Source organism: Chaetodon auriga, chromosome 17 (assembly GCF_051107435.1).
Source record: "Chaetodon auriga isolate fChaAug3 chromosome 17, fChaAug3.hap1, whole genome shotgun sequence".
In the NCBI taxonomy this organism is placed as follows: domain Eukaryota; kingdom Metazoa; phylum Chordata; class Actinopteri; order Chaetodontiformes; family Chaetodontidae; genus Chaetodon; species Chaetodon auriga.
The window spans coordinates 17,012,453-17,027,245 of record NC_135090.1 but is presented as its reverse complement, the minus strand read 5'-3'; the positions used below and the strand labels follow the sequence as shown (position 1 = coordinate 17,027,245).

At 45.2% G+C, this 14,793-nt stretch overlaps 1 protein-coding gene across 6 annotated transcripts in view; it reads right to left on the bottom strand.

Annotated features, from left to right (window-relative positions):
- The window catches only part of LOC143335575 (RNA-binding motif, single-stranded-interacting protein 3), a 266,419-nt gene that overhangs the window by 144,718 nt on the left and 106,908 nt on the right, over positions 1 to 14,793 (bottom strand). For 4 of the 6 annotated variants that reach the window (XM_076755107.1, XM_076755108.1, XM_076755112.1 and 1 more), the window contains one exon: positions 4,722 to 4,879. In XM_076755107.1, coding sequence (XP_076611222.1) covers positions 4,722 to 4,879 — 158 coding nt within the window. The remainder of the gene's footprint in view (positions 1 to 4,721; positions 4,880 to 14,793) is intronic. The other 2 variants (XM_076755109.1, XM_076755111.1) reach the window with 1 other exon arrangement.

Genomic DNA, 14,793 nt, shown 5'->3' with positions numbered 1-14,793 from the left:
GTGGTTAGTGCAATGAATACTAAATGTGTTCTTTATCTTGACCTTTGGGCATTTCTGTAATATAAATTCTTGTTGCTCATTGGCCTACATCTCAACATGTTTATGATAGTGAGAATGCTTGCCGCAGTATCTGTCTGGCTTTGGTACAGTTCCACTGGTGGGCAGGGTGACGGGGTGTTTGGTACTTTGAAGCTGGACTGGGAAACCTTTGCTCACACCTCTCCCCTCTGTCAGTTTTCTGAAACAGAGCCATGGGACAGGCCGGCTCTGATAGCTAGGCAGCTAATGTCAACACTGGACCTCAGAGAGTCATTAGGGATAATGTGGCGCTGCTGAGTGCCCGGGCCACTGCTCCATAAAAACAGGTGGTCCCAGGGTCACCCCTCCTTTCTCATCCCCTCATCTCTTCTACTTAGCATACCTTATGGCTCTCTCCCCTCATCCTCCAGCCCCCTCTCCACCATTCCGCCAGCACACACGGGAAAGGTTATTTGGACAATTGGTGGTGATTAGCTCTTGATTTGGCTCACTCTGTACGTTTGATCAGACCGTGGCACGGAGGCATAGCCAGCGCAACAGTGCAGCTGTGGCTCAGACATGACTGAAATTGGGTGAGGAGAACCAGAAGGAGAAGGAGGGGAAGGGAGGAAGCAGATGAGAAGGAGGTAGGGCTGAAGAGGAAGAGGAGGAGTGAGGAGTTGGGGGTTTAGGGACCTCCAGGGTCCTTTGCTGTCTTGGCAGTTTGAGTTATGGATTTGGGCTGCTGGCAGAGAAAATGTGAACTGCCTTGTCCCTGTTATTCCAGGTGTGGACCCTCGTAAAGAAAAAAAAAAAGAAATCCCTCCCGTTCTTCCTTTCAACCTTTCATTCAGCAACCTGCTTCCATCCTCTCTATTCCTCTCCTGGGTGGTGTATTGCAAACAAGAAAAATGTGGGTGCTGCCTAATGGCTGGCTGGTGAATCGGGTTATAAAATCTGCTTTGCCATAAAGTGTTGTGTTGGCTCAGTTGGATATACTGGCTTCACCGATCTTTGGGTTGGATGGGGTTGGTGTTGGACTACGGGTTGGCCCAGTGCCTCAACCTGGCTGGTTAGGCCAAGGAAGTTTTCTCACAGTCACGGCTGTTCTATCCATCCCTCCATCCCTTCATCCATCCATCCCTCCACTCAGATAGCCAGCCAGGCAAATAGGAAGGCCTCTCACTATCTGAGTCTTTAGCCAACAAATCCCCACTCCACTCCTTTGGCCTCTTCTCTATACCCATATATCACGCTGACGGCTGCCGAGAACCCAACGTCCAGCCAGCTGAATAAAACAGAGATTAAGCACCCACCCGAATCCATTTAATTACTCGTTCAACAGCTCTCGGCATGTAGCTCCAACCGCTGTGAGAACTTTGGTGTTCTTCAGTCTTTACTTTTGCTCCCCGTGACCACAGGGAGGTTGACGGAGGTGGCTGGGCACAAAAGAAATCTTAGCCCTGGTAACTCAAATAATCCCATATTGAGTTGTTGTTAACTGCATGTTTGCGTGTCCGTAATTGAAGGCTTGGTTACCAGGGGGTGTAAGGCGGGGAGGTGGAAGCCAGCTGAACCAGTCTGCATCAACAATGACATGACATCTGCACCAATACAGAACTTCTCCACCAACTATAGTCGGCATCTGGTACTAACAGCAAGGCAATATTATCACTATACAGAGCAAGAATAACATACTGCTGCTAACAGACTAAGCTACTGCCAACCCTCCTATTGTATGCTAGCATAGCACATGGCTACACTACATGAGAAAATAGTAATAATTTTGCAATACTGTTGCTTTTATTGGTAGGGATGTATCTACCAAAACAGTAAATTCCATATTCAAAAACCACTATAGAAATAACACTGACCAACAGCTAGCAAACAAATTCGATGTATTTGTTAAAATCCAGAAATTTCATCAAATATTTCTGTATTTTAGGAAAAACTCTTGACTTCAGGAGGCTGTGAGGGCCTGATAGGGTTACTGAAAATGTGACATGATCTTGGCAATAAAATGTAAAGAGTTGACAAGGAAGGGGTTGTAACCGCAGTAGAAGGCATTTATTTTTTTGGCATCTCTCAGGCGTGTGCAGCAGCCTCCAATCAGCTTCTATGATATGGCCTGTTGTCAAGAATGCATCAGTCTGGCGGCAGCGTGTTTGCTTTTGAGATAGTGGTGAACCAGGGCGGCAAGAGCTGCTTTTCAGTGTGTGTGACACAGCAAAGCCAGGCCCGAGAATCAGCTTTAATTTGTCTCACTGCCAGCGTTCACAAGGATCTGTGCAAGACTACCTGCACGCAAACACATTCATGTTCACACGCTGAAAGGTTTGAGGGACCAGACTGACAGATGACAAACTGATGATGAGAAGTCACAAAACAAGCTAATGTGACCTAATTTTTTTCTGAACACCACAGTGCCACATTTAGTTACGGTTTATGTTTAACACGGCCCTCAGTACGACCAGTGAGAGCTTATGGGGCTGAGGGCTAAGAGGGGAGGTGCTGGGTGCTGGAGGGGGGCTGTGCATCTGGGGGGAAAACCTGAGGGGGACCCGGGGTGCTGCAGACTGCAGAATGGTCGCCTGACCTTTTCTAGAATGCTGCCACCCGCCTGCCACTGAAACACGGTCTGGCTAATTAATGTTTCAGTGGCATTGGGTTTTCACTGGCACAGCACACCTCGGGCAACCTTGGGGGCTCTTAGGCAGGCGATACACACAGAGGGAAGGATGGGAGACATGAGAAGAGAGAGAGATAGAGGAGCTGTGGAAACAGCTGAACAAGGGGGCAGCCGCTAGAGGACAGCACGGCAGATCCAAGCAATATCAGACAACGTCAGTGGCTTTCCATAACACACAGGAGAAAGGCTATATATTAGAATGCAAATCTAGAGTCACAAACATGCACACGACTGGGGTGTTTTACATAAGCTCCAACATGGTTTGCCCTTCCAAATAGTTGTGCTCAAAATACTCAGGATCATATGGAATTAGAAATGAAATTGAAACTGTCCAACTCTGAACCACTGCGTGAATGCAAGAGCTAAGCGAGAGATATGCAATGACAAACTGCTGAGTGCTTTTCCAAATCTTATCGGGCTGCCTCTCAGGCTAATGGAATTTTGATGGGTCAGTATCAAGAATAAATGCATGACTTATGACACGGCTACCGGGAGCATTACCAAATATACCGGACAGCATGTTCCCGTCTCCAAAGGATCATTGAATAATTGGCTGCGTTTGACCGGGACATTTCTGGAAATATGGCCAAGAAAAGGTTATGCAACCAGACAGACTCGCTCATGGCCTGTATTTCACAATCTGCTGGCCTTGTCTCCATTAATGATCTTGACCCCCTTTTCACCATTTTAGAAGTGAAAGGGCCTAATGGAGCTGAACAAAGCTGCTTGTGTGTGTGTGTGTGTGAGTGAGAGACAGAGACACAGTAGACAGAAAGCCCCTGTGACTGTTTGTTAGAGCTTGATGAGGTCTTGGTCTGTGATTCCTGGGGGAGGTGGTCCAATCTAAGCTTTATTAGGCCTTATTGAGCTGTGCGCAGGCAGGTGTGTGTGTTTTCTCTATCAAGAACATTTGGCAGAGCTTTATGAGTACCTTTGTGTGGGTCCCTAAAATACACTCTGTTGGTAGCAGTTTAATGGGGTGTGCGAGCTATTGCACATGGACCTTTTTACATGCCTGCAATTTTCGTCTCAGAGGTGAACATTTAGTTTCATCAGCTTGGAATTTAAGAGCTCTAATATGTAACGTGTCCAGTGCCTACCCACCAAGATGACAACTGCAGGGTCTAAGCAACGTCTTAACCTTAAATATTTTTACAATTTTACACTAGAAATACACAGAGATTATGAACATGTCTATAAGGTCTCTTGAGTACACAGCTGATGCTGTGATGTTGTGTTCTAAAAGAAGGAAGGTAGAGCAGGTGACTGTGATGACAGACAGATTAAAAATGAGTCAGTTTTGGGGTTGCGAGCGGTCTACACCTGATGGCCAGGTGGACCAGCTTTGATTGACATTTGACTTGACTGTCAGCTTTATGGTTATGGCCTACAGCTACTGTGCATTCAACGTTTCCAAATGCAAATTGGTTTTGCATTTTATCTAAGTACAACATCCTCTACACAAGACATTTCTTGTGTCTGCCGGCCATTTATTCACTTAGTTACTTAAATACAATCTTGTCAGGGTTAGACTTATTTGGACTGCGGAACAAGTGAATAAATGTTTTGCCTCTCTTTGAAACATCTATCATTTTCAGCTTGAGATACTGTTTCCATTAAATGCTTTTAAAGATGACAGCTTAAATTAGTACCTCTATATATTCAGAATGGATTCGACTTTTCACCCATAACGATTATGCACAGTATCAACTTTCCAAAAGAGGCCAAATGACACAATCGTTTGTTTCTTAAAAGGTTTTTACATTAACGTGGAATATACAGAAAGAATTACACGGACACATCAAGTTTCCACATTACATGAATTTAAGCGGATGACATTGATGTACGCTTTAGTAACATTATGAGCTGGGAGCCTGAGAAAGATATAGCAGCATGCTGTCCACCATGTACTGCTAAATACATGCAGCCATGAGAAGCACATCATGAGCGAGTACACCCCATCCCCATGACAGAGGAACCTCTACATTTAACTGTAAGTGTTCTCAGTACTTACGGTTGGCAGAGCTTGATAAGGTCCTGGTCGGTGGTCCCAGGTGGCAGGCCTCGGATATACAGGTTGGTCTTACTCAGCTGCTCTGCCCCTCCCTGGCTGCAGCTGTTGGTGCTCGGGCTGGGAGGAGCCATGGGATGAGGGGGTGGAGCATAGGGCTGCTGGGAAAAGAGAGAGGGAAAATTTAATGCACAATAGGTTTAAATTCTACAACATGGGATGAAAGAGTTAAAAACACAGAGAGATGAGGTGTGAAAAAAACAACATTTTTGAGACAGCAGAGGAAAGTGTGAGTGGGAAAAATACTTCTTTTGAAGAAAAAGCAGGCTACCAGTTCAATGTCATTGCAAATATGAGAGTAGACATTTCAGGGCTCCTGCGATACTGCGAGGATAAGATCAGGGTCAGGGAGAGATGAAAAAATTCAACCCAGCAGCAGACATTATTGAGCAAAAAAGAAAAATATTTAACCTCCAATAATAAAAATACATTGTGGGGAAAACATTTTAAGATAGAGAAAACAAGGTCGCACAATGAGAAAAAAGTACAAAAAAAAAGCTTCAAATGAGTTGACACTCGGCTGTAACTCTACATTCACTTACTTCACTTTTTCCACTTTATCCCACTTTTTGTCACCTTTTGTTCAGCGTATAGAAACAAACCGCGTCTGAAGTCTTCTTTCTCAACATGCAGCTGAAGTCAAAAGTGCAAACTTTTCTGCATTTTTTATCTTAAGTAAACATTTCACCGAGGGGACTCTGAAATTAGGGTTCATAAGGCTCCCAGCAGCTTATGACGGTTTTAAATGATGGCAACTTCCTGCTTATTATTCATACCCTCAAAACCAATTTCAAAACACTGTAAAACAATTTACACCTCCAAGGGTGTGATATCTTGATGCAGAAATCCTCTCCAGCCTATTTCAGAAACATCTCAATGTCTTTTTTTCAGTATAATCTCTATCTTCCGAGGTGTATTCAAAATGTATTAGGTATCTGATTCCCTCCCTTTCTTCTCCTCCCTCTCCTGCTCTCCTCATGTGTCTGCTGTGCTGTTAGTGTAGATTTATGGTATAGGAGTCAGGGCCCCCTGCTCACAGCCCATTTATATCTCTATTGCAGGGACACTGCACATAGTGACAGAAAGAGAGAACTGGGGCCCTGTGGGCATGAGCGGAAAGGAGGAGAGAGGGGGAGAAACAGAGGAAGAGAGCGAGCGAGGAGGGAAGAGAGAAGGAGACGATGCACCCTGCAATAAAGTAAGTGAGTGATGGATGAAACAGAAAAAGAAAAAATGGTCAGAGAGAGAGGGACATGACTAAATACCACCACCAGCTCCAGTTAACCACATTAACCCCTTATCCTCCCCAGAGAGAATCGCAAGACCCCATACCATGCTGGAAAAGCACATACGCACACTTAAACACACACACACACACAGACACCATTAGCCCTCCAATCCGCCCCACACGTTAGCAGCGGCTGCCGAAGCATGGCTGATTTGATGCGCTATTTTAAGCGTGTGTGCCATGCCAGCGTGTTGCCTCCCACTCCTCAGACAAAGAGCTGGAGTCCCTGGAGCGTGAAGAGGGAGCCACGTCCATCAATGGACGGCCAATTACCACGCTGAGCTAAGTGGAACTGATGGGCAGCCACTCGCTGTGCCGGACAGACACACACACACACTGTATGCACGTCTGTGTTTATGCACACACACGCGCCACGTGAAACACCTTTTTCACACAGCAGCCAAAACAGCCATGTACACTGCATCACTAGAGCTGTTTTAAATCCTATGAGGCAACTCCCACTGTCTGAAGTCAAGTCCTGCAGGGCATGTCCACGTCAGGTTGCAAGTCTTCAAAAGAAAATCCAAAGTAATGATGAAAGTCTCTCAGGTCTCCGAATGGTGACCACCAAAACAGCATGTGAACATTTTGCTTTCTAATCTGTTATTGGTGTTTTTTGTCTGCACTACAACTGGTTGCCTGTGACTGACTGACAAGCTAATGCTAACACCAGTGGTACTGAGACTGAATAGCTGAGTGATGTTACACCACTGGTCAGTTTGCCAAGTGTAGGAGATTCCCAATTGCCTGATGCTCTTTCAAAATGAACAGGCATGCACAGTGGGAGTGCCGTGCATTTACACTATGCTACAAATGGCAGCAGCTTGAGCAGGCGGTATTCTGTACCACAGGTTTGGCCTTTTTCTGCTGTACGATCACAGTGGACGAATCATCACATCTTACAGTGTCCATGGAGGAGAAATTGATATCTGATCTATGAGTATCCATGTCTGTTCCAGATGACATCCTCGGACCGCCACAGTATCACTATGAAATATAAAGCTTGGAGGAGGCTGTGGGTCTATCAGGTTAGCAGCAGTCAGCTACGTCTGCAGATATTCCGTGTCATAGCAACCAAAGCGTCTCAGCTGAGAAGACGCTGTGCTTCCAAAGTGCTCTTTAGCGCTCCCAGCTGGGCATTTTCAGAGGAGCGGCTGGCGTTCTCAGCTGGGAAAAACATTTTAGTGGACACAGCCAGAGTATGGGCACAGCACTGCAGACTAACCTACACTGCACCTCACTCTCACCTGGTGTATAAGTTGGACTGAGTCCGGACAATCAGCCCAAAAACAGCATTTCAAACAGCCAGTTAAACGAACCTGTGGGGCCCACAGCTCAGGGCTGCGCTTTTACTCATAGAACCTGTTACGAGTTATGGTATGTAACTAATGGTGTGTTGCTTCTCCCTCTCAGGCTATCGCTAACCACAAACGCAAACACACCCAATTCACAAGAAATCAATAATGAGTCCATATCTCGCCAATATGTCAGAGTGCATCATGGTACATATGTGCAGAGATGGCACAGACGGCACAATACCTGATATTAACCACGAGGGAATGAACCTGGAAAACAACATAAAACCTACTGCTGTGAGAAATGGAGACAATGGCTACGCACTGTAACAGTCCACCAGAGAGCAGAGTAGAGGAGAAGCAGCAGGTCTCCATGCGCCCAGAGGCTGCACCGTTAAAACACCCCAAATAACAACCAGTCTGACAAAACACTCAAAACAGAGAAATGAGAAGCATCCTCTGCATGGACATTAATCAAAGAGCAAATCAAACATTTAGAGATATGAGTGGAAAACATTGTTCTTGCAGCTGCGTCTACAACATTTTTTGACTCAAACCTGGGACTTATGGTGGGACCGCTGCAGGAAATTGCAGACGAACATTTAATATCCAGGAATTCACATAATGGACCATACCGCTGACCATACACCATTCAGCCATATACTACGTTTTGGCCGAGTCTTGTTCCAGGCTTTGTCCTTTTTCCAGGTCCAAACTCCAGAGTTAAGAGCCGCCCCGTGACTTCAAGGTTAAAATGTCAATCATGAACCACAACATTGCCGGTTCAAATCTGGCCAGCCTCGGCTGCATCTCTCCCTCCCTCGTTTCCTGGCCTCTCTCCATTTCTGCTTTCTAATAACAAAAAAAAAAACCATGACAGCTAAATGAGTTTGTCATCAAGTCTTCACTCAGGTAATCCCACAGCTGTAGAGTTCAATTCTCAAGCTGCTATTTTTGTAAGTTAAGTCTGACTCAAGTCCAAGTGTCAAATCCATACTGTAACTTTGACAAGTGGACACACACACACACACACACACACAGACACACACACACACATCCTTCTCCAGCACATTGTGCCTCATACTGCTTTGGTAGCCCTAGTTGCACAGGCTGGAATGATAAAAAGCAGAACCAGTCTCCAGTCACTTACGTTTTCATGCAGTGGCAGTCGTATAGAAGAATCTTAATCTCTTGAGTGCTCCATGGGAGTTATTTTCTCCCACTCAAAGTCGCTGGAATGTGCACAGCTGTAGTTCAAGCCTCGACTTTGAAGCTTTCACCTTGCGTCCCCTCCCCTCACCTCTGCGTTTGATTTTCTCCTAGTCCACTGTAACTTAAATTATATACACCGTACTTAACATACTGTGTGACATGCACAAATTCGCCAGCACAAACAGGAGACGCTACACAGAGTTGCTGTCAGCGCTGAAGGTTAATTGAAAGCCTCTCTGTCTTTCTCTGGCTTTCTTTCTTTGTTTTAGCCCTTCAGTAAATACACACAGCCCTCCTCCTCCTCCTTCTTCTCCTCCCTGGGCTCCAGGCTTGGCTTGCATCCTGGGCTTTGGAATTCATGTGTCCCGCCCTATCGATTTGCTTTCATTTTTTAAGGTCAGAAGCTGAAATCTTACACAATGAGGCATAGAGGGTCAAAACCAGCCCATTACTTACAGCGTTGGGCGAGAAAGCAGACAGCGAAGTTATCCAAGGGGAAAGAAAAAAGCCGGAAGAGTCCCCCGGGATGAAGAATGGAATGGGTGCCGAAGGTCTCGGAGGGATGGCGACTGTTGGGTGGATGGCGAGATGGGGTGAGCGGGTGTAATGTCGGATTCTTGAGGACTTAATGGTGCTTTTTTATTTTTTTGTTCTCATGTTATTCCTGGCGAAATATGTAAAGGGAGTTTCTACTCTTGCACTCTTGAGGAGTGCAAAAGTTTAGATGTGTGGGATAAGCACAACGGACAAGAACGGCCGAAAGAGGAGGCTCTTCAAACGCCTGTTTCTGAGTCTCTACACGGAGTGGATGTATGCACATGTGTTGGGGGCAGTATATGAACTTATACAAGTGTGGGAGTGAAATTAGCAAGCACACTCTGGCTGCTGCTTCAACACACAAGCACACACACACAATACCACCAAAAAAGTTGCCTTAAATCAAGTTCCCTCTCCTGGCTTCCTCTGGTTGCCCCACTTGAGGTTAATAACCAAGCTTGTTTCTCTTTCTGGACGGTTTTGTGACAACTATTTACCCTCAGCATGTCAGCCTGTAAGATCCGGCTTCTCAGATATATAATAAATACAGGCCTCATGCGTCAGAATGACGAGGATTGAATACAGCACTCGACAAAGGGTATTTCAGCAAGAGAGGAAAGGGAATGGAAGATTGAGCGAAAAAGGGAGGGACAAAGCAAGACAGAAAGAGTTAAAAGGAGAAATAGAAGAGTGTGGGGGAATAGCTGGTTATGACACTTCAAAAACCTCCAGGTGGTAAATGAGAAAAACCTCCATTCTCCCTCCTCCCCATCCAGCTGTGACATGCCGCTACAGAGGCTTACTGGGGATTTCAATTTGCCGCACTGTATTTTAGACGGGCAGAATGGTTTACACAGGCCCAATTTACCGAGCCAGCCGTGCAGGGGGGTTCACAGCCTCTGTGACACGCCAGAGAATGTTTATGAGTGTATTAAGTGAGGATGATAAATCTAGCGTACGTTACATAGGCTGAGGGCAAACAGCGCTGCACTGTATATTCACACACTCACACAAGGACAACACATATTTTTATTTTACAGACCATAGCTTGCTCTCTCTGTCCAGGTGAGTAATATGTAGGCCTGAACTTTCTGTGTGCGTTGTTATTTACATGTTCATGTACTGAATATACAGGATCCTCACACTGTATGAAACCTCTATGCGTTATGTGCATGCGCTGCTGCAACCTTATTCACACTGAATATGATCGCTGATCCCAATAAATCCATGTACCTCCAAAATATTAACTTTTCCATCATCTAAAATGAGTGTTTTCTGCTTTGTGACTACATTTCTCAGATTAAAGATCAAAATGAACAAATTTTGAGATACACGTTTTTCACTGGTTAGCGATGGGGTGTAATGTTTTTTAATGATAGGATGAGTGTAAGACAAAGACATGATTTAAAAATGAGGTGGGAAAAAAGCAAAAATTGCAATTTTATTCCAATAGTCTTCCCTTTCTGTAAGTTAAATATATCTTTAGATAAAGTGGTTCCTTTACTAAAAAATGTGGAAACGTACTATGTGAGTAAACAATGTTTGCCAAACAGAGGAGGGCAGCTGCAGCAGTAATTGGAATGAAAGCAGGGATGTGGCTTCCCTGCCTTTCTCCCTTCCTCCCTGCACTCTGCAGGGCAGGGCTGCGACTGGAAGAGAGGCGGCTGTGCAGCACCGTGGTAATTGGTCCTGATTTATAGGAGGCCAGAGCAGCCAGCGAGAGCTAGCTCAACACTGGCAAGAGGCCAGACAAGGCCACGATGTCAATATCAGTAAACCAACCCAACCCAGCCCAAACCCCCACGGCCAGGACGCCACTACTCCAGATCAGCTGTCACCGTACAGGAGGATGCACATGTGTGTGACTGCGTGCTCATGTGTGTGTGCGCATTTCCTGTTCTGTGTCTGTGTATTTGTGCGCGTGTGTGTGCGTGCTCAGTGAGTCACTCGAGTCAGAGACACACATACACAAGAAAACCTGCCACAAAAAATGACAAGCAGTCTCCCTAAATTGAAGAAAAAAGCCTCTCAGCTCATCCTCCATTAATTCATGCTGGCAAAGTCTCTGCAAAGACTCTTAAAGACAAGCATAGTCCCAGAGGCATCCCTTCCAAACTGCCAGAACTAACAGCTAGCTCGGCGGTCGGCTGCATTCACAGCAGCCTCTAAGCACGAAAGGAACACAAATCCCCCATCCATCCTGGATAGCTGCTTCCAAACCTTTAGCCCTTAAACACGTGTTTTGAGAACCGCGGATGCATCTCAATGTCGAGAGAGGAGGGAGGGACACTGAAAGACAGAAGGAAGCAAGCTACTGCCTGTCCTCCTTTTGCCTCTCAGTTTCTCGCCTCGCTATTTCTCTCTTTGTCTATGCCTGTCGAGGTAAACCCATAGCCAGAGGAGTGAATAGCAAATCATCCCCAACTCACCTGGGAAATGCAACGCTGCTGATTCTACAGCCAAATGTATTCTAATAGGGAAGACTGAGAACTCTCTGAATGGGGGGGTAATGGACAGAGTGCACGGAGGAGAGAAGGGCAGTGAGAAAAAGAAAAATGAAAGAGAGATGCAGGTACAGGTACAAAGGAGCTGAAGGCGAGGCATGAGAGAACAGCCACAGCAGAAAGGGGGGAGGAAAGAAGAAAAAAAAAGAATGAAATATAAGAAAAATGAAGGAATGAGAAAAAGACAGAGTGAAGTAGAGCAGTCATTCTGACGCTCTGATTCTCTCTGGGCTTCCACCAGCCTTCCACCGGGCCCTCTTCCTCAGTAAAAACAATAAGCCCTGGGATGTGCGACGGTGGTAAGCCAACACTGCTGTGGACAATGACGCAGGGGGCTAATTTTAAATATGCTGATTGGTCCATCTCCAGTATCTCTCAAAGCAGGAGATGGAGCTCTGTCTCTTCCTGTTTCTCTCTCTCCTTATTCTCCACCTTCCTTTCTTATTTCTTCTCCACCCTCTTGTCTTTCTCGCTCCCCTCACTGGGTCTCTTTCCCTCTCCCTTTCTCTTTGGGGTAGATAAGAGTGGGATATTGTCTTTCGTGTCAGGACCCATGTCTTTGGATAAAGAAACCCGGAGTTAAAATAGGGGCCGTATCTTTTCCAGGGGGTAGCGATATACGATGCATACATATTATCTGACAGAGAGGACAAGAGCTATGGAGGTAAACAAGGCGTGCTTTATGTAGCATCACTGTTTAAAAACACTGAGTCATCTGTTTTATCTGCAAAGGGGGGTGCCATAATGGGAAAATAGGATGAGGCCTGAAATGCATCATTTTACTGTAAGAAATCAATCAGAAATGGTGCATTTATGTGAGAAAATAATATACCTTGCTCATATTAAAGCTTGACCATAAAAACTGCTGTGTTACTGCCTATTGTAAATCTAGCATCCAAAGATAGCACAAGGATGGAACTGGGATAACAGAATGAACCTTTTTTTATCCGTTTCATTCATTTACACATCCAGAGAAGTGCTGTGGGATCAATAATTAGTCACGAATCACCACAATTTAGAAGACTAAAAATAAATATGTGCAAGGAAGTGCAAGTGTATGACCTAGAAAAGAGCTTTTTTCGAAGAAGGCTTTTATCAGGAGAGAAACACTATGAAGGGAAGGTGGAGGGCAAAGAGTGGAAGTCAGCATATCATAATGCCTCTATGCTTTATGTTATTACATATGAAAAAAAAAAGACCTCTTAAACGGGCCTCGGTTACAAAGTACGCACAAGCTGTGGGACTGGTGAAGTGTTTAATGTCCATTTATTTCCTATGTGGTTCCTTCAAAAAGGATGTCAGGAAGTTTGTGGTTTCAGAAGACTGTTAAATTCCCAAAAAGACAGATTTGAGAAAGTGACTCCAACACTTGAAGGTCAGGTCTCCCCTATTTTTTATCAAACGCTTGAAACCGCCTTTTATGTCATCAATCATCATGGCTGGTGTTACTCCTCTGACCCGCACGGTTGGTTGAAATCTGTGTAGATGCACTATATATCAAATAAGGCACAAAGGCTTTTAAGGCTTACTAAATCACTGGATGACATTTGATGAATATAACATAAACGCTGAGCTGATTTCATTACAGTCTCATGCATTAGGCACTATAAAATCTTTGACTTAAAATTACCTGTCAAGGCGCGTTTGACAGGGATTCTCACAGTTATGAATTCGGGCAGTAACAAACTGCCTCTCCTGTTCAAACAATTTAAGCATCCATTCCCGACGTGTTACTTTGAGCTCTCTGCGTGAGGTCCACCATCGCTGCATATTCTTGTTTAGTTTCTTCAAAGTGAATCGGACCTGTGACAAACACACATTTCCTGCTAAAGGATGCAATGCACATCACATTGACAGAACAGGCTGGTCACCAGACACACACGAAAACCTACACAAGCACACCGTATGCTTCTGTGTTTACACCAGGACTCCGACAACCATAAACTCGGCTCTCCGTGGACATTAACAGTCGCTGGTGTTTAGGTGACATAGCCATCGCTGAGGGGTGTTTGTGGAGAGCGATTACGATGACTTGGCTGCGAGTGCGGTGACCGACGCAGAAGGGATCGTAAGAAAATTGAGCACAGAGCGAGCAGTGGGCAGAGGCAAAGAGAAATTCGATGGACATAAATATTTGGGCTGATTTGTCATCATTATGGCCAGCTGGGTCTGTTTGCAAGCTAGTCAGTGTGGGAGTGGAGACTGCCGGATGGATGGAGCGAGGACGTGGGAGGACAGAGACACTCATTTAAAGACGGGTCAACCAAGAGAGGGAGGGAGGATGATAGAGAGCGTGGAAAGAGAGAGAATACTCTAAACTTTGGTCTCAACCTGAACTGGCAGATTGGTGGATTGATCGCCAGGTTACTAACTGAACCAAGGCCCCAATCAACTCTACAACATTTCTGAAAGTAGTGATAAATTCACATTAAAAATTTCCAGAGCCAATCGTCAAATACTCAAACATTCATTTCATGATATAAAACAAAAAAAATTGTCAAATCGTCGCATTTGAGAAGGTTGAAGGTTAAAATGAATGTTAAAATACCAAAACTGTCAAATGTGGACCACGACTGCGATCATTGTCTGAACTTGCGAAAGCAGCCAATTAAAAATGAATCTTCTCAGTTCTTTTGATGTCAACTGACCAATAGGACATGCATGAATGTGTTCTGTTCCACCTTTTCTTGCCTCAGTATTTCAATGCATTTCATGTTATTGAACGTTATTGTGCCTGGAAAGCAACCCCTCACCAGAGCTGTGGACCCAGAGGACCCCAGTGCAAAGCTCCATTTCTGTGTAAATCAACACCAGATATTAAAAAGAGAGATCCCACCCCCAACACACACACACACACACACACACACACACACACACACACACACACACTCACTCTGTCTCTAATTGGGCACATTCTTCAGGAGTCAGTTATGTTTTTCACAGGAAGTGTAAGCACAAACAGAGGACTGTGGAAGATGTGGTGAGGGAGGAGAGAGCGGGGTTAGCTCTTTTTCAGCGTGACCTGTCTCTCACTGAGACAAATGTCTACCAATCCAGTCACGCTCATGGGCTGGCACCCTGCCCTGAAATGTTCTCATAGACTGCATCAAAGGATAGAGAAAGTGAGAGAGAGAGACTGAATAACAAACACACCACTGTGAGCCTCTTTCCCTTTTTGC